This window comes from Cetorhinus maximus, chromosome 13, assembly GCF_964194155.1.
Source record: "Cetorhinus maximus chromosome 13, sCetMax3.hap1.1, whole genome shotgun sequence".
Classification (NCBI taxonomy): Eukaryota; Metazoa; Chordata; class Chondrichthyes; order Lamniformes; family Cetorhinidae; genus Cetorhinus; species Cetorhinus maximus.
The window spans coordinates 10,940,470-10,960,392 of NC_135891.1; the positions used below are offsets into that span (position 1 = coordinate 10,940,470).

General features: G+C 44.3%; 2 protein-coding genes across 3 annotated transcripts in view; one reads left to right on the forward strand and one right to left on the reverse strand.

The window, feature by feature from the left end:
* The window catches only part of id1 (inhibitor of DNA binding 1, HLH protein), a 55,598-nt gene extending 44,468 nt beyond the window's left edge, over positions 1–11,130 (reverse strand). The window contains exons 1-3 of one of the 2 annotated variants that reach the window (XM_078554933.1): positions 10,667–11,130; positions 10,426–10,489; positions 9,536–10,127 (exon numbers count right to left, since the gene is read on the reverse strand). In XM_078554933.1, the coding sequence (XP_078411059.1) occupies positions 10,448–10,489; positions 10,667–11,014 (390 nt within the window). In that variant the 5' untranslated portion in view covers positions 11,015–11,130 and the 3' untranslated portion in view covers positions 9,536–10,127; positions 10,426–10,447. Of the gene's footprint in view, positions 1–9,535; positions 10,128–10,425; positions 10,490–10,666 lie in introns of those variants that run through there. The other variant, XM_078554932.1, reaches the window with a different exon arrangement.
* LOC144688419 (rho GTPase-activating protein 39-like) overlaps positions 1–19,923 on the forward strand; it is a 551,921-nt gene that overhangs the window by 92,372 nt on the left and 439,626 nt on the right. The window lies entirely within an intron of this gene.

The window sequence follows — 19,923 nt, forward strand, 5'->3', positions numbered from 1 at the left end:
ACCCAAAGGCACTCGGGCGAATTGTTGCACCCCAGATAATTGCATGATGGTTCAATATAACCCCCACACTGCACTCAATCAAATATTGTAATTGCAATGAATGTTTTCGGGTCCTCAACGCTGGAACAGCTGAAGGAGGACGGAGCTGGCTAAAGCACAGCCAAGCGGTGCCGGAGTTCGTGAGGCTTTATTGAATTCCCACAAAGGAACTGTGTGCCCTCTTGTCACTGAACGAGAGACACTTGCATTTAGATAGCACCTTTCACGACCTCAGGACATCCCAACGTGCGTTACATTTGTAGTGCAGTCACTGTCGTGTTGTAGGAAACGTGGCAGCCCTTTTGCGCACAGCAAGCTCCCACACACACCAGCAATGTGGAAATGACAACATGATCTGCTTTAGTGATGTTAACGGGAATAACTGTTTGAAGAGGGCGCCAGGGAGAACCTCCTTGATCTTGATTTTTTTTAAAAAATTCTTTCCTTGGCTGTGAGCATCACTGACTAGGCCAGCATTTGTTGCCCATCCCTAATTACCCTTGAAAAGGTGGTGGTGAGCCACCTTCTTGAACTGCTGCAGTCCCTGTGGTAATGGTATTGAAATGAAAAGTGCTGTGAGACCTTTCATGTCCACCTGAGATGGTAGACGGGCCTCAGTTTAACACCTCATTCAAAAGACAGCACCCCTTAGATTTTGTACGTACGTGGGACTTGACCTCACATCCTTCTGTCTCAGAGGCAAGACATGCTACCCACTGAGCCACAGCTATCACCATAAGAAGGGTAGAGGAAGTCATGGTAACTGTATGCCCTTTGTCACCATGCAGACAAGTACATAAGAACATAAGAAATAGGAGCAGGAGTAGGCCATTCAGCCCTTCGAGCCTGTTCCTTCCATTCATGACTGATCTTCTACTTCAACACCATTTCCCTGCACTATCCCCGTATCCCTTGATGTTTTTAATATGTAGAAATCTACCGATCTCAGTCTCTAACATACTTAATGATTGAGCCTCCACAGTCCTCTGGGGTTGCGAATTCCAAATTTTCACCACCCTCTGAGTGAAGAAATTCCTCCTCATCTCAGTCCTAAATGGCCTGCCCCTTATTCTGAGACTCTGTCTCCTGGTTCTAGACCCCCCAGAACAGAGGATATATCGTTCCTGCATCTACTCTGTCGAGCCCTGTAAGAATTTTGTATGTTTGAATGAGATTACCTCTCATTCTTCTAAACCCCAGAGAATAAAGGCCCAGTCTATTTAATCGTTCCTCATAGGACAATCCCTCCAACCCAGGAATTAATTTAGTGAACCTTTGTTGCACTCCCTCTATGGCAAGTATATCTTTCCTTAGGTAAGGAGACCAAAACTGCACACAACACTCCAGGTGTGGTCTCATCAAGGCTCTATATAATTGCAGTAAGACACCTTTACTCCAAGACTCAAATCCTCCTGAAATAAATAAAAGCAAAATACTGCAGATGCTGGAAATATGAAATAAAAACAGAAAATGCTGGAAGAACCCAGCAGATCCAGTAAGCACCTGTGGAGAGAGAAACAGAGGCAACACCTTGTGTCCGTATGACCCTTCTCTGAAGGAGAGGCTTTGGCTCTGTTTCTCTCTCCACCGATACTGTCAGACTTCTTGTAATACAGGACAGCACACCATTTGTTTCCCTCATTGTTTGCTGTACCTGCATGTTAGCTTTCAGTGACTCATGAACAAGGACACCCAAGTCCCTTTGAAGTTCAACAACTCCCGGCCTCTCGCCGTTTAAGAAGTGCTCTGTGTTTCTGTTCTTCCTGCCAAAGTGGATAACCTCACATTTTTCCACAATGTATTCCAACTGCATTGTATGTAGCAATGACAGTGATTGGCTGGGATGCTTCCAGACTTGATCCCATGGAGGCAGATCTCAGTGGTCCTGGGTCGAAGAAGACAAAATCGATCGAGCTGTGGGCTCCTGTCTGACAACCCTGGCTATGGCTGGGCGCTGATACACCTTCCCTCCTCTCACGGTCAAATAACTTGCTGGCCCACTCACCAGCACAGTTCAAACACGTGGCGGAGATATTGGGCAGCAACATATTGTGTACACCAACAAAGTGCCATGGGAGGAAGTCGGGGCAGAGAGCCGGGGGCGGGGTGGGGAGGTCTGGGGGGGGCGATGGTTGTTACAGGGATAAGGCAGGGGAGTGGGATTAGATAGAATGCTCTTTCCGTGAGCCAGTGCCGACTTGATGGGCTGAATGGACTCCTTCTGCACTGTAAAGATTCTGTGATTCTGTTGGGAAGGAGGGGAAATGGAGGAAATGACCAGACAAAATTGCAGAGAAGGTGAACTAAATCAAAACGGGCGTGAAAATATACGTTAATATTTGCACTGTGGCTGCCAAAATACAGTAACTTCCAACCAGCAGGATAAGCTGCCGTGTGCCATTCTAACCCCCACCCCCAACCCCCACCCCCATCCCCCATCAGAGAACTTACCCCTCCCATTGCTTATTGAGCTCCAAACAGCTGTATCGGCCTCATGATCTTATGCCATTTCCCTCACCTACTATAAATCAAAAGCTAAACAAAACAAAAATAATTTTAATGAGAACACAGTGAGTCTTAGTTTTGACATGAAGACATAAAGTGCCCAATCATGCTGCACTGACCCACAGCCCTCTGGAATATCAGCCAGCTGGGTGTTCCTCATTTTGAGCCTGCATGAATTTAGTGATTTTTCCACTTTGACCAGACACATGCAACAGCAATAACTTGCATTTATATAGCACCTTTAACATAGTATAACATCCTAAGGCACTTGGCAGGGACATTAATCAAAAAAAAAATTGACACAGAGCCGCAGAAGGAGATATCAGGTCAGATGGCCAAAAGCTTCGTTAAAGAGGTAGGAGTGTTTTAAATGAGGAAAGAGAGATAGAGAAGTAGAGAGGCGGAGAGATTTAGGGAGGGAGTTCCAGAGTGAGGGGCCGATAGGACTCTGAAGGAACAGCCAGCCAGCCAAGGCCAGAATTGGAGGTGTGCAAACATCTCAGATGGTTGTAGGTTGGTGGAGATTACAGAGATAGGGAGGAGTGAAGCCATGCAGGGATTTGAGAACATGAATGAGAATTTTAAAATCAATGCATTGCTTAACGAGGGGTCAATGTAAGTTAGCAAGCACTGGGATGATGGGTTAATGTGGTGCCTGTTATGATATAGCCAGAGTTTTGGAAGAGCTTAAGTTTATGGACACACAGATCATATTATACAAAGGATATAGAGGCACTGGAGAAGGTGCATAAAACATTCACAAGGCTGGTATTGGAGCTGAGAGGATGTACTAACCAGGAAAGGCCGAACATGCTGATATTCTTTTCTCCAGAAAATAGAAACGTGAAGGCTGAAGGTTAACCCAGGTCTTCAAAATTTTGGAGCTGAATAGGCTAGATATAGAGAAAAAAACAAAAAGCTAAAAGCTACTGCGGATGCTGGAAATCCAAAACAAAAACAGAATTACCTGGAAAAACTCAGCAGGTCTGGCAGCATCGGTGGAGAAGAAAACGGTTGACGTTTCGAGTCCTCATGGCCCTTCAGCAGAACTGAAGTATAGTCAGGAGAGAGGTGAAATATAAGCTGGTTTAAGGCGGGGGGGCGGGGGGAGAGAGAAGTTGAGGGCGGGGTGGTTGTAGGGATAAGCAAGCAGTGATAGGAGCAGATAATCAAAAGATGTCACAGACAAAAGGATCAAAGAGGTGTTGAAGGTGGTGATATTATCTAAGAAAAGTGCTAATTAAGAATGGATGGCAGGACACTCAAGGTACAGCTCTAGTGGGGGTGGGGTGGAAAGACTAACAAAGTATTAGTTGTAGATTTAAAAATAATGGAAATAGGTGGGAAAAGAAGAATCTATATAAATTATTGATAAAAAAGGGAGGGGGAAGAAACGGGGTGGGGATGGGGGGAGGGGGAGTTTAAGATCTAAAGTTGTTGAATTCAATATTCAGCCCGGAAGGCTGTAAAGTGCCTAGTCGGAAGATGAGGTGCTGTTCCTCCAGTTTGCGTTGGGCTTCACTGGAACAATGCAGCAAGCCAAGGACAGACATGTGGGCAAGAGAACAGGGTGGAGTGTTAAAATGGCAAGCGACAGGGAGGTTTGGGTCTTTCTTGCGGACAGACCGCAGGTGTTCTGCAAAGCGGTCGCTCAGTTTGCATTTGGTCTCTCCAATATAGAGGAGACCGCATTGGGAGCAACGAATGCAGTAGACTAAGTTAGGGGAAATGCAAGTGAAATGCTGCTTCACTTGAAAGGAGTGTTTGGGCCCTTGGACGGTGTGGAGAGAGGAAGTGAAGGGGCAGGTGTTGCATCTTCTGCGTGGGCATGGGGAGGTGCCATAGGTGGGGGTTGAGGAGTAGGGGGTGATGGAGGAGTGGACCAGGGTGTCCCGGAGGGAACGATCCCTACGGAATGCTGCCGGGGGGGTGAAGGGAAGACGTGTTTGGTGGTGGCATCATGCTGGAGTTGGCACCACCAAACACATCTGGTGCTGTAGAATCTATGTAATTCTACATATTCATCATGTGTAAGGGTCTTCAAACCAAACCATAGTGAAACCTGCATAAATAGGGTTTCCATTTAGGATACAGGAACAGCAGTAGGCCATTCAGCCCTTTGAGCCTGTTCTGTCATTCATTGTCACCAGGTGGCACACTTGGACAGTGGAGCATTCAATGACAGGAATGTGGAAAGTCACCTGGGAGGATTCAGTTGATCTCATTGTAAACTGCTGGTGACTGTTCAGTGTATTTTAACTCTATTTACCCACCTCAGCTCCATTCATATCCTTGCCTAACAAAGAAACATCAATCCTAGTTTTGAAGTTTTCCGTTGACCCCACACCCCCGAGCCTTGACAGCTTTTTGGGGGGGCATAGTTCCAGGTTTCCATTACTCTTTGTGTAAAGAAATGCTTCCTGACACCGGGTAATTTAACGTTTGTGGCCATTTGATCGGCTCCCCACACCCTAGAGGGTATAGTTTGTTTTTATTCACTCTATCGGGTCCTTTAATCACCTCAGACACCTCAGTTTGTCAAATATGGAGTTAATTTCTTCCAGCAGTGCATGGTCTCTCTCTTTAAGCACATTCCTTATTAAGTAAATCCAGAGCATTAGGCGCAAGCTAGACAGGTAAATACAAGGGCTCGGGATTCACAAATGTGCATTGGGGTGCTCAGGACTTGAACCTGGTAGGTTTCTCTCTGTCTGTCTATCTAGGAGCAGTCCAGTAGCTTTTGGAGAGGGAATTGTCAGATTTCTGACTAACTTTGACTGCTTCTGCCAATTTATCTGTCAGTTTTTTGAGGGGCAAGCTTCAGAAAAATTCTCAATACCGTCACCAGATGGCGCACTGGGGCAGTGAAGCATTCAATGACAGGAGTGGGTTGAGTGACAGCAGGACCCTCCCTATCACATTGTAAACTGCTGGTGTGCTGATTGATGCTTTTAGATAGGTCTTAAATCAGAAAGACTTCTATTTACCTAACGCCTTTCACATCCCGAAGTGCGTTACAGTGAATTAGGTACTTTTGAAGTGTTGTCACTGGTGTTACAACTGTCATAAGTGTAGCAGCCAATTTGTGCACATCAAGCTCCCACAAACATAGTGAGCTAATAAGCAGACAATCTCCTTAAGCGGTGTGTTTGACAGATAAATATTGGTCAGAGAGACTGAATGCCATGGAATCTTTTATGTCCATCTGTGACAGCAAACGAGGCCTCGGTTTCTAAAAAACACTCCCTCTGACAGTGCAGCACCCCTTCAGTACTGCACTGGAGCAGCAGTCTAGATTTTCTGCTCAAGTCTTTGGAGCTTGGCTTAAACCCACAACCTCAGACTCTGGGGAAAGAGTGTTACCAACTGAGCAGCCACGAACACCAGTTTCTTTGGTGACATTCATGTCAGGAGGATAAAAATATGTGATGTCACAGTGTGGTCATTATTATTTTCCTCCTCTTGCTAGTACTTCATCCATTTTATATCACACCATTTAAGTTTGTTTCCTGCCAAACCAGCCGTTTGTTGGGAAGCTGAAGAACTAGAATCTCCAGCTCTCCCCACCATTGATATAGCCAATGGAGGAAGAGAGGAAATAAGATAAAAGTAGGAGGGAAAGTAATTATCAAATGCATTTTCTTTTAGTTTTCTCCCCTAAGCTCATCCAAAGCTCTGCTGTTCATAGCCTATCACCCATCACCCCTGTGCGTGCTAATCTTACATTGGCTCCCAGTCCGACAACACCTCAATTTTACAATTGTCACCCTCCTGTTAAGATCCTTCCCTGGGCTCCCCATCTCCAGCTGCCTTCCTCCATCTCTGGCCTCTAGTTTATCCCCCTCTTCCATAGGTGGTCGTGCCTTCAGCCATCCAAAGCTCCGAAGTTCCCTCTGTAACCCCTCCCTCTCTCTCTCTCTCTCTCCCACCTTTACGATGCTGCCCAAAACCGACCTGTTCATCCAAACCCTGTCCTAATGTCTCCTTCTTTGGCTCAGTGTCACTTTTTTATCTGATTAAAGCTCCTGTGAAGTGCATTCAGATGTTTTACTATGTTAAAGATGCTATATAAATGCAAGTTGTTGTGATGGTAGGGTATTAACTTATGGTAACTTATGTCATTCCCTGCTAGCTGGTAGCACTCCTCCCTCTGAGGCACAAGGTTCTGGGTATGAGTCCCACTCCAGGACAAAAATCAAGGCTAACACACCAGTGCAGTAATGAGGGAGTGCTGCACTGTCATAGGTGCACCATCTTTCAGCGGCGATGTTAAATTAAATTGTCTGCCTGCATGGGTGGATGCAGGTGAGTTAATTATCCGTGCTGTGCTTGCCAATACTTATCCCTCAATCAACATCACAGAAAGGAGATTGTCTGGTCATTATCACATTACTGTTTGTGGGAGCTTGCTGTGCGCAAATTGGCTGCCACGTTTCCTACGAGTGACGACATTTCAAAAGTACTTCATTGGTTGTAAAGTGCTTTGAGATCACTGCTGGTTGGGAAAAGCGCTCCATAAATGCAGGTCTTCCTTTTTGGGACATTGAATATTTCTATCTCTATTCCAATGGTACTGAAAGCAAATTACAGCCACCCATTGACTGGATTATGTTAAAAACTCGATTTTTTTTCCCACAAAATTCTTCAGTCCCCCAAAAGGTTAAAATATAAACTGTAAAAAATGTTGTGAAATATTAATGAGTCGCCTGAAAAGAGAAAAAAATAGGTAGGGGAAAATGTTATTTCTTCTTTGATGAAACATGCTTTTTTTTTTCAATTCTTGAGGGGGGGGGGGTGGGGAATAAACTTTTTTTTAAAAAAAACACTCGTTATCTCCAAGGTGCAATCTCGCTTTAAGGGAGTTCCCATGATTTTTTTTTTTGCCGGAGTGTTGGAACTGCAGCTGCTTGTCAGCGAGTGGTAGAGTAAACGCTCGATTGGCTCTGTGCTTGTGTCAAGGGCAAGGGAGGGCAAGCGAGGCCAGACTGACTGGCGCCTGGGAACACCTGGAGAAGTTCAGGTTAACTGCATTCCTATACACACAGCTGATTCACAGGATTAAATATACTAATCCTTTTGTCAGCAGATGTGGTCCTAGTGTGACACCCAGGGGCCTGGTTCAAACTAGCCTCCAGCACATTTGTAAAAAAAATTTTTTCTCTCTCTCTCTCCTTTAGAATCGTTCCCCACTAGCCCTTGCGAGGAAGTATGAAAGGAAGGAGGAATTCGTGTTCAATAATACAATTAAAGTTCTTAAAACAGTTTTGGGTGCATCATTTTTTTTTCAAAAAAAAATATATATAAATGATCACTTTTAAGAAGAATTCGCTTTCACGTTTGCAGACATGTCGTGAACTATCCCGCGAAGCGGCTGCTGTTTTTTGGCCTGGAGAAGGCAAGACTTTTTTTATAAATTGTGATCTAAAATCCATTGATGTATCCTGTATGTCCAATAAATTCTTTGAGGACTATGAAGAGGGTGAACCAAATAATGAAGAGTGTGGATTGTTCTTTTAATCGTGTCATGAGGTTGAAGTTAGCGATAAGTGTTGAGAAATAGTGAGAAGTCACATCCAGCAGATTCCACCACTTGCTGACAAACTGTGTCGTCGTTAGATGTCGTTTTAAAAGGTCCTTTTGGACACGAGATTGGGGGGGGCGCTTTTGGACAAAATCGCGGAAGTATTTATTTATATATTACATTAACTGGCCTTTTCACAGCCCCTCTCGCCAGAATCATGTCAAGGTCGGTTTTTTTTTAAGCAATCAGCCAGAAGTTTTAATGTGTATTCAAGTGTTTTGGAACCAGATTTAATTGGAGATTCTAATCAGGATTGTACCGAATCTCGGGCGGGCGGGGGACACTCACAATATTTCAACCCCATGATCAAGGAGATGTATATCCCAAGATTTGTATTTTTCCATGCGTATTTAACCATTTAAGCACGTCATTATTTGCCTTGGTTTTTTTTTAACTTGACCTTTATCAATGGTAGATATGGATTCTAAAGGGATGTGGACACTTACAATATGGGACTATTATTGACCTAAATTTATCCCACCGTTATTCATAGAAAGTTTCCAGTCTTAACATAATGTCTTGGCTAAACAATTAAACCAGCGAATTGGTTACAAACAATCCAGGTGAACTTGGGTCGGCAATATCATGTCAGGGGAAGTCAAGAGATTCTGCTAAATATTCTTGTTGAAAATATTTCGTTGATGTTAATTCCCCTCTAGCGCGAAATGGACATGCAAAATTTTCATGATGTGAGTACAAATTGTAAAGTTAATTAGCACCCTCTCCCCCCCCAACCCCCTCATATGTCAGAGAGATCACCATTAATCAATTACATGGAACGTAACATAAACAGCCTCCCCAAAGTAATCTTGTGAAAATTAATTATGTACGGTCCCTGGCACATTGCCTTGGGGTAACGCCCCCTGCTCAAACTATTGTAAGTGAATGTTTCCGGTTTGTGAATACCCAGGTAAACCCGCCGATGTCGCTCAATGTTACCGTCATGCACATCATGCACCCGTTTCGGATGGATGGGCTGTTGCAATTGTTGTTGTTACTTCGCTATGCTACTTTACAATAGTGGTTTCGAAACAAAAATTATTATAGGGGTTATGATTCACCTTAAAAGCCTACCGCTCTTTTCTATTGGAAAAGATTTAATTTCAGTTTACACCTCTCAGGACAAGTGGTTTACAGTACAATCAAATCAGAATTGAGGCTATTTTATGGGCCGTGGATATTTTACTCGTGTTAAATAGGGATCCATTATCCAGGTCATTTCTACTTCCTGTAGTGTAGAAAGTCTTTTGTTTTGAAATTCCATGATAATCGACTTTTACAATTCTGAAGTCGTTTTTCGGGCAGTGTTTTTGTCAATAGCGTTACACAAGTCATTCATTCTGTCGCTGCAAATCTTTCAAATCCTGCGCCCCTCCAAACATTTTATAAAGTACACGCACACTTCCAAGATTTTATCAATTGACGTTTTATTTTAATTAAATTCTTCAAAAAAATCAATAAAAAAAATCATTGCTCGATTTATAGTACAACATTGTTGTAAACAATACAATACACTTACAAAGTATAAGATTTACAACTGAATCACCCATAGATCTCTAAGGATGTCAACATACAATCTCAATTCTAGACTCCAGCATATGTCTCTTGTTAATGGCCTGTGGTGTGATAGTTGGTATTAGGCGATAGGACACACACACATAAGGATGGCGTGGCTAATCGCAGTTAAATCTGTTGCTAGGCATGTCGCTAGGAAGAGTTGACTAAAAACTTGCTGCGCTTTCCACGTCCACCTGGGCGAGATGGGAGACTTAAAAATAACAAGGACCCGAGATTCCGGGAGCAGGGACGGGACGATCACTGCAATTATCTGCTCTTGGCGGTGCCATGATCATCCAAGACTCTTTTAGTCCCAATAAGATGGTGTGGTGGGGATGGGGGGAGTTTTATTATTTTCTGGTAGTTCTCTCTCTTTCCCCTCTCCAGGGACTGCAGGATGTACTTGTTGTCCAGCACCATCGCATCACTTCGCATCTGGAATAACCTGGGGGAAAAAGACATGATTAATTTCCCATTCATACAACATTTTTAGAAAAAAATATCACCGTATGTTTAAAAACTGATGGCAAGGAACAGCCGCCGCACATGCACACACAGGCTGCCCACTGACAAGACACCAGATTTTATATAGAGAACCCAGGTTTTTAGAATCTGTCCCACTGCATCTGTACTAAGTAACATTTTCGACCATTGAGTAATGGTTAGAAATTTGATCCCCGCGCCACTGAAACAAGTCGAGATCCGTTTTGGCAAAAATCAAAAAGTTGTTCGCGCACACACACCTGCAAGTAACATCAAGTCCTCTCAGCGGCACAGAATTCGGTCATCACCGCTAACACAGGGAGCCTAGAACAAGAACAGGGAAGAGAATCGTTAAAAAAGAGACAACTTTTCCCAAATCAGGCCGCGAGTAGTAAATCTCCACTTGCAAATCAAATCACTCGAGGTGTTTTTTTTTGGGGGTTTTTTTTAAAATTAATTTTGAGCTATGGAAGAGGAACCATTTACAGTGTCAGTATTCACCTCTGCTGCGAGTCCACTCACATCTGCGCTGAGGGGCGTTCGGCTCTGGGCTGTGCTCCCAGCCGAAGGCTGATCGTCCAGCTCCAGCTGCAAGTCCCAGATGTAGTCGATGACATGCTGCAGGATCTCGACCTTGCTAACCTTCTTGTTCTGGGGCAGAGTGGGCACCAGCTCCTTCAGCTTGGTGTAGCAGCCGTTCATGTCGTAGAGGAACATGCTCATCTGCTCGTCCAGGAGCGGGGGCATTTTGTACTTGGCGATGGCGATGCTTTGCTCCGACAGGCACCTCACCACGTCTTCGCTGCATCCCTGGCGTTTCAAAGAGCAGGCGGCGCTGACGACTTTCATTTTTCCGCTGTACAAGGTGAGAGAGAGAGAGGAAAATAAAAAAAAAGCAAAAAAATATATAATACTGTGACAACTCTAGCCCCGGCCGCCAGTTTTTATGCTCAACGCTAAGCCGAGTGGGGCGGCTCCAAACCATCAATCAAGACTGGAGTCTCCCAGCAAATCACATCTCAGCTCAGGGGCAAAATGAGGTGGGGTTTACTGCCCATGTCAGCCAATGGGAAGCCCTGGTTGTATCAGGATTTGAAATCTGTCAAAGAGGAGGGAGAGAGGGAGGGAGAGAGAGAGGGGGGGGAGGGAAACAGGGGGAACTCGCAAATGGAAACAAATGTACATATTCTGCTGAAGATGTGGGAATCCAGCTGCTTTGTGTCTGGTGGGGTCTGCAGGTGGGGGTCGCCCCAGGGCGTGGGTGGAGAAATAATTCATGAGAATGTAAACTCATCAGATGTGCAAGTGAAGGTCTTGAATGATTTCTACCGTCTCTTTTATTTTTTTTCGCATTGCCATGGAATAACTGGCCAAAAATTAACGACCTCAAATCCCAACTGGGACTAAACTTTTTTTTTCCTTGCGAGATACCCTTAAATAAATGAAAATGCAAGATTGATGCTACATCGTTTTGATTTAGTGTGCAACACTACAGCTTTCGCACTACAGATTAATCTTAAAATGGAGGAATTCAGAAAGTAGTTTTTAAGTAACGGAACGTTGCAAAGCAGAACATGAAGGAATTCGGTATTATCTCGGTTCATGAAGGCCTTTGCAATGTAAAAAGGCGACATTTTAGTGACAAACTTTTCGACCCTTTTCGAACTCAAGTGTAGATTGTTTAAAAATGTTTGCTTCCAGGAAAAAAAATGAGTCTGCAACGAATTTAGCATAAATACAGTGTAGATGCGGGAAAAAAAATGATATGGTTTATCGTGTTCAAGAAATGGGTCATTTTGCTATGAAGAGCTTGCAGTTATAGCATAAACACCATAACAGCTATCTTAACAGCAAAATTCACTCACTGTAAGTGACTGCAATTAAAACTGCACTTTATGCACAGTTTTACAACACTTTTAAGACCTCAAAATAAAGTATTCCTGTCCTTGTAAGATAAAGTACCAGATTTGGAGGGTGGGGGGGGGAGGGGACGAAGTTTAGAGATGGGGGCAATAGCAGTTTAAAGGGGAGACAGTTAACCCTTAGAGCGTAGATGAATATTTTTAACTCGATTAACTTTTGAGGCAATTTCTTGCCATTTGTAAGAAGTATTTTATGAGGGGGGGGGGGGGAAATGAAGCAATTTTCCACAGATTCGGTGCATTTCCCAGGGAAAGTTTAGAGATGGGGGCAATAGCCAAAGTTTAGAGATGGGGGGGTGGGGGAATAGTTAAACTTTAAGAAGAACAATGAATGATTAAACAGTGAGAAAGTTGTAACCGGGCAATCTAATCACTCTTGAGGCAGTATTTTGCAACTTGTAAGAAGTAAGTTTTTTTTTTGAGAAAAAAAAGGAAGGGAAAGGAGGGTGGAAATGAAGCAATTTTCCACAGATTCGGTGCATTTCTAAGGGAGATGAAGCATTTTCCCACTCTCAGCCTGTTCCCCTTTAACACAGCCAAGAGCAGTCTCCAGACTGGCAGGCGCCAGCCCCGTGACGTCACCCATTCATACAGCCTTGACGCCTGTCAAGCTGGCGCCGCGCAGGCGGTCACCATGGAGACTCACACGCCAATCACCCGCACTACAAGGGCGCCGAACAGCCAGCAATTAACTGGCAATCATCTGCACCCTGATAAATCGCCCTTTAATTTGTCACCTTAACCCCTCTTAAAAAGTTTACACCCCGCACACCTGCAAAGCCGTATTGTTGCTTGTGTTTTGGGCTTGGGGAGTTTGCATGTTTCAAATGCTTGCAGTTGCTAAATGCTTGGAGCTGGGCTGGGAGGAGGGGGTTGGGGGGGGGGGGGTGGAAGACATTCTCAATTGAAAACTTATGGTCCAATCTGCATTGCAATATATAAACCAGCTGCAAGAATCTCGCACTGCAGGACAGCAGTTAACACATTATAAAGAGATTACCCCCTTTATTTCTTTACAGTCCTGGTGTACATTTTAATTTTTGAAACATAAGCGATGCTGCAACATGTATATTCCATAACACGACTTTATGTAACTGTACACGCACGGACGCAAATTGAGAACACGTTCTAAGGGGAAGAATATTTAGAGCACATCTGCTTGCTCTGCTTACATCTGGGATGATGGAATGTACTCGTTGCAGAATAGCCCTGAGTTTGGCTATGCAGGCGTGTGGGCTACTGTGTACATATCGCGTGAAAAACACTAATTTTACGTGTTACAAATTCAGTTTTCCCGGTAGCCTTTTCAGTCAGAAAGAATGTACTATATTTGTACTGAATCAACGGGAAAATCATATTTTCCAAATCTGATTGCAACACTGAGAGGCCAAAAATAGCAACAGCACATGATTTAAAACTTCAGATATGCTCGCGTTGCAGTCGCGTTGAATTCCAAAACAAGGTTTAAAAGTTAGCATTTTTCGATTGCAAATATGAAATCGGATGGAGGAGCTAAAATCATCAGAAATATTATGTTAAATGTAGTTCAGCATAAAACTAGTGCCTCCGTTTAGTTATCCTGAAACCTTCTGCCCACTGAATTTCTGCAATTGTTATTTTCAAATCTTTTGCTGCTTGATATTATTTGCAATTCAGGTCCAAACTTAAAATCACAAAAATGTGTAGTATTTATGTATAAATGATTATACATGTATCTGTTTAATTTAACACTAATTTGATTAAAACACTGTTAATGGGATTTGTCCTGGTTATACATTATTATTAATTCGTGCGACACTGGAGGTTTTCTTCGAAGTTTTTTTTTTCCGTTCCCCCTTCTAGCTTTGAAAACTGAAATCTTAACTTTCACGTCCGATTGCATTTTGCTGGTGCTGTTTCAGGTCATAGCTCACAGGCTGTGCCCGAGACTGCAGGGCAGTTAGAACAATAGAGGATAAGAAGTGAGTTTGTGGGAGAGATTCAGCCTGGCGACACTCTGTCTGAGACTCCTCTTTGCTCTTCTCGCGTTCTTTGTTCAGCTGCGAAAACTATGAGCGTTTCCTACTGCCCTTTAAAAAATGACCCAGCCAGATGGGTCTCCCCACATCCCCACCCCCAACTAATCTTGTTTACAGCGTATCAGACAAAATATATATATTTTTTTAAATTGTAGGCTCTCAGAGGCAAGAGAGAGAGAAAAAAAAGTTCTGTATGCACACCTATTACAAAAGCTAATTGATGAAGGTTGGATTATTCTTAAAGTTATAGCATCCTGTTACCTAGAGAGAGAAAAGAAATCTTTTTTTAAAAATACATATGATTCTGCCCTCTCTTAAAATACATTATGCACCTTTCCCAGCCTAGAAGGACATGTTGCAGCCAAACCTCAAGGTCTCTGGCAATTCTCCAGCAGAGCTGGTTGCTAAGGGTGCCTTGATCAATGCTGCTGTGCTGAGTTTGCAGTTTGGGCACTGCGATTGGCATCAGTGGCCCTATACTGACTGATGGTAGGTGGAAATCAGCCAAGGGTCCTATGACCACCTCCTGCCATCTCTCCCCCCACCCCACCCCCCCGCCGGCTGGCGACGGACATCCTTCATGGCAGGCTCGTTGTGATTGCGGGATTCCCATGACTGAATATCAGCAATGTCAAACTGAATTCCCATCAATATCGTCAACTGCAGGGGAGATGATTTTGTTGGGGGGGGTGGTGGGGCTGGAGGCAGAGGTTGGGACAAATTAATGAAAATGGCCTTCATATGACCATCAACTTGACTTCTAACCCTGTGGTGAAATGCCTTAACCCCAGTGAAACATATTCATCATATAGAAATCATGTCACAAGGTAGAAGAGACACAGTTCTTCCATCAGCTCAGTCAAGGATTTGTTTTTATTTATTCATTCACAGGATGTGGCCTATCCCTAATTGCCCTTGAGAAGGTGGTGGTGAACCACTTTCTTGAACCGCTGCAGTCCATGTGGTGTAGGTACACCCACAGTGTTAGGGAGGGAGTTCCAGGATTTTGACCCAGTGACATTGAAGGAATAATGATATATTTCCAAATCAGGATGGTGAGTGACTTGGAGGGGAACTTGACGGTGATGGTGTTCCCATGAATCTGCTGTTCTTGTCCTTCTAGGTGGTAGAGGTCATGGGTTTGGAAGATTCTGTCGAAGGAGCCTTGGTGAGTTGCTGAGTGCATCTTGTTGACACTGCTGCTACTATGCGTCGGTGGCGGAGCGAGTGAATGTTTAAGGTGGTGGATGGGGACCAATGAAGTGGGTTGCTTTGTCCTGGATGGTGTTGACCTTCTGAGTGTTGTTGAAACTGCACTCATCAAGGCACATTAAAAGTATTCCATCATATTCCTGACTTGTGCCATGTGGATGGTGAAGGCTTGGGGAGTCAGGAGATGAGTTACTCACCATAGAATTCCCAGCTTCTGGTCTGATCTTGTAGCTACAGCATTTATTTGGCTGGTCCAGTTCAGTTTCTGGTCAATGATAACCCCCAGGATGTTGATAGTTGGAGATTCAGGAATGGTTCTGCCATTGAATGTCAAGGGGAGATGGTTAGATTATTTCTTGTTAGAGATGGTCATTGCCCAGCACTTGTGTGGCACAAATGTTCCTTAACACATATCAGCCCACACTTGTATGTTATCCAGGTCTTGCTGCACTTGGACATGAACTGCTTCATTATCTGAGGAGTCGCAAATGGTGCTGAACATTGTGCAATCATCAGCATATCTCCCCACTTCTGACCTTATGATGGATGGAAGGTCATTGATGTAGCAGCTGAAGATGGTTTGGCTGAGGACACTACCTTGAGGAACTCCTGCAGCGATGCACTGGGACTGAGATAATTGACCTCCAACAACCACAACCATCTTCCTTTGTGCTAGGTATGACTCCAACCAGTGGAGAGTTTACTCCTGATTCCCGTTGACTCCATTTTTGCTAGGGCTTCTATGTGCCACATTCGATCAAATGCTGTCTCCAGGTCAAGAGCAGTCACTCTCACCTCACCTCTGAAGTTCAGCTCTTTTGGACCAAGGCTTTAATGAGGTCAGGTGCTGAGTGGCCCTGGCGGAACTCAAACCGAGAATCAGTGAGCAGGTTATTGCCGAGCAAGTGCCGCTTGACAGCACTATCGACAACCCCTTCCATCAGTTTACTGATGATCGATAGGAGACTATGGGGCGGTAATTGGCCGGGTTGGATTTGTCCTGCTTTTTGTTTACAGGACATATCTGGGCAATTTTCCACATAGCCGGGCAGATGCCAGCATTGTAGCTATACCGGTACAGCTTGGCTAGAGGCACAGCTGGTTCTAGAGCACAAGTCTTCAGTACTATTGCCAGAATGTTGTCAGGGCCCATAGCCTTTGCAGTATCCAGTGCCTTCAGCCATTTCTCGATATCACATGGAATGAATCAAATTGCCTGAAGATCGACATCTGTGATGCTGAGGACCTCAGGAGGAGGCCGAGATGGATCATCAACTCGGCACTTCTGGCTGAAGATGATTGCAAATGTTTCAACCTTATCTCTTGCCCTGATGTGCTGGGCTCCCCCATCATTGTGTATGGGGATATTTGTGGAGCCTCCTCCCCCTGTGAGTTGTTTAATTGTCCACCACCATTGGTTGTGGAGTCGATTAGCTCTGTCTATCGCTTGTTGCTTCCACTGTTGGCATGCGAGTAGTCCTGTGTTGTAGCTTCACCAGGTTGACACTTCATTTTTAGGTATGTCTGGTGCTGCTCCTGGCATGCCCGCCTGCTCTCTTCATTGAACCAGGGTTGATCCCCCGGTTTGATGGTAATGGTAGAGTGAGGGATTTGCTGGGCTCTGAGGTTGCAGCTTGTAGTTGAATACAGTTCTGCTGCTGCTGCTGATGGCCCACAATACCTCATGGATGCCCAGTTTGAGTTGCTAGATCTGTTTGAAATTTTAGCAGTGGTAATGCCACACAACACAATGGAGGGTATCCTTAATGTGAAGATGGGACTTGGTCTCCACAGGGACTGTGTGGTGGTCACCCCTACCACTACTGTCAAGGGTAGATGCATCTGTGGCAGGCGCGTTGGTGAGGACGGGGTCATGTAGGTTTTTCCCTCTTGTTGGTTCCCTCACCACCTGCCGCAGACTCAGTCTAGCAACTATATCATTTAGGACTCAGCCAGTTCGGTCAGTAGTCGAAGCTTGAGAGTAGGCTGCCCATCAAGTGTTACTGACAGGTGTCCTGGCCAATATTTATCCCTGAACCAAGACTGCATAAACAGCTTATCCAGTCGTTACCACCTTGGGTGTTAGTGGGAGTTGCTATGCGCAAATTGCATTTCCAACAGTGACTACACTTCAAGAAAGTACTTCAATGGCTTGAATCACTACTAGATGTCCCGAGTCCGTGAAAAATGAACATAAGTTTTTTTTCTTCCGTTTAGTAGCCACATGGTTCAGAAAGGTTGCAGCTTTGATCTCTGGTCTGTGTTACACAATATTAATCTTAACCAGGGTGGCAACGTTAGTGGTCTCAGTATCCCATAAACTGGGAGGGACGAGAGGAGGGCAACCTAGCTGAAACTTAGTCTTGATTAGTGTTCGGTGGTTCTGGCTGAAGGATGTGTATGTGGTGATATTGGGCTCAGGTTTAGCTGGGATGCATCTCATGATTGAGTTAACATGCAGCAGCAGCATCCAAAAGTGTGTCGTTAACTTTCCTGCAAGCACTTTACAGTCCATATGTACCTTTGTTGCCACCTTGATCACTTGCACAAGTTAAGCTTTGTATTAAGGCTTTAAGGAGTTGTAAGCTTATGTAAAATTAAAGCCACCATCTTTGGTTTTTGACAGGACCTCCAGTCTGTGACCTTGAATGTTACTCAACCTTTCTATTTGTCACCTCAGGACTAGAACAGAGGAGTTAAAGCCTCAATATTGTCCTTTCTCTAAGTCCAGTGAAGCATCAAGACTGCCTTCTGCCACCTCAGAAATAATTCTGCCTCCAAACTCCTGCTGCACAGATGCTAGTCCATGCTTTCATCACCTTAAGGCTGGGCCTGGAATCTATCCTTGCTTTCCTTCAACTTCTGATTGCTGTAGGTTCAAGCATCGCTCCAGAGCATTAAGCACATAATCCAAGATGATGCTCCAGTGCAGAGTTCCTTCATTGTCGCTGGGTCAAAATCCTGGAACTCCCTCCCTAACAGCACTGTGGGTGTACCTACACAACATGGACTGCAGTGGTTCAAGAAAGCAGCTCACCACCACCCTCTTAAGGGCAATTAGGGATGGGCAATAAATGCTGGCCTAGCCAGCAACGTCCACATCTCATGAGTGAATAAAAAAGACTTGTGCCTTGTAGATGGCAGACAGGCTTTGGGGAGTCAGGAGGTGAGTTACTCACCACAGAATTCCCAGCCTCTGACCTGCTCTTGTAGTCACAATATTTTTATGATTGTTCCTGTTCAATTCCTGGTCAATGATAATGCCCCAGGTTGTTGACAGGCAGTGGGGAGCATTACAGCCTGACTTAATGTTCCCCAATTCTGACCTCTAGCACAGTCCTGATTTCTTTCATCCCACCAATGAGGGTCGGGCCTTCAGTTGCCAAGCCCCAAGGTGTGGATTTCCCTACCAAAGCCTCTCCATGCCCCTATTATCTCATCTACTTCAAGACGCTCCTTAAAACCTACCTCTTTTGACCAAACGTTTGACCACAAGTCCTAATATCACTTTGTGTGGCCCAATGTCAAATTTCCATCTAATATGCACCTGTGAAGCACCTTGGCACATTGCACTATGTTAAAGATGATATATACATGCAAGTTGTTATTGTTGACCACACATCAATGTTTTAATCAGTGGGAATGCTGGTGGATGCTCATTAACCCAAGCTGAAACAAACTGTGTCCCTATTGCCATTTGGAAAGAGGTCAGCTACAGACTGGGAATCAGTCCTATGGCAATCCTGGTTTGTATCAGCCACTCATTGGGTGGGACTAAGGAACCTTTAAAAGTAACCCATTTATTTTTCAAACTTCGCCTCTCTGCTCTTCTCCTGAAGCCACTAATTCCTAGTTGGTGGCTGGCATCACGGGAATTCTCCTGCACCTTGTCTATTACTCATGTCCGAGTCTTCAGTGTAGGGGCCTGCAAAGTATTTGACAATGGATGTCCTGATCTAGTCCTCACCCAAGATTGACTCGCCTGATCAGCAAAGAGACCAAGAGCAGGACCCGCGGTCAATTTTCACTGGAATGCATTGCCTGAAAGAGTGACGGAAGTAGTTTTGATATAGTAATCTTCAAAAGAGAATTATACATGTACTTGGAAAGGAAAAAAAAAGTGTGGGGCTATGAGGAAAGAGTAGGGGGGGGTGGAACTAATTGCCAGCACAGGCATAATGGGCTGAATGGTCTCCTGTGCTGCAAGATTCTATGATTCTATAAATAAATCAAACCCGGTAGCGTGACTAATAGAACTATGCTAAGTTATCTACGATTTTTGTGGTATGAAATCCATTGGAAATCACATCCGCCGTCTTTTAACTCAGATTTAAAAAGGTCTCCAAGTCCTGAGAACTCATGCGACATACTGCTAATTGCCCGGCCTTTTCTTGTCCCATTATATCTCTCAGGTAGGAGGGAGTTTCACATGAAATATGTAAACCAAATGTTCACGGCACATTTAGACTGAACATCCTGCAAAAATCCAGCACAAACTACAGAGTCTACGGATGGAATTTGCCTTTGTTTAATTTCTTTGAAGGAGGAAAACAGACAAGACAAAAACACAATGGAATAACAACAGCTCATACATTAAGGCCAATCA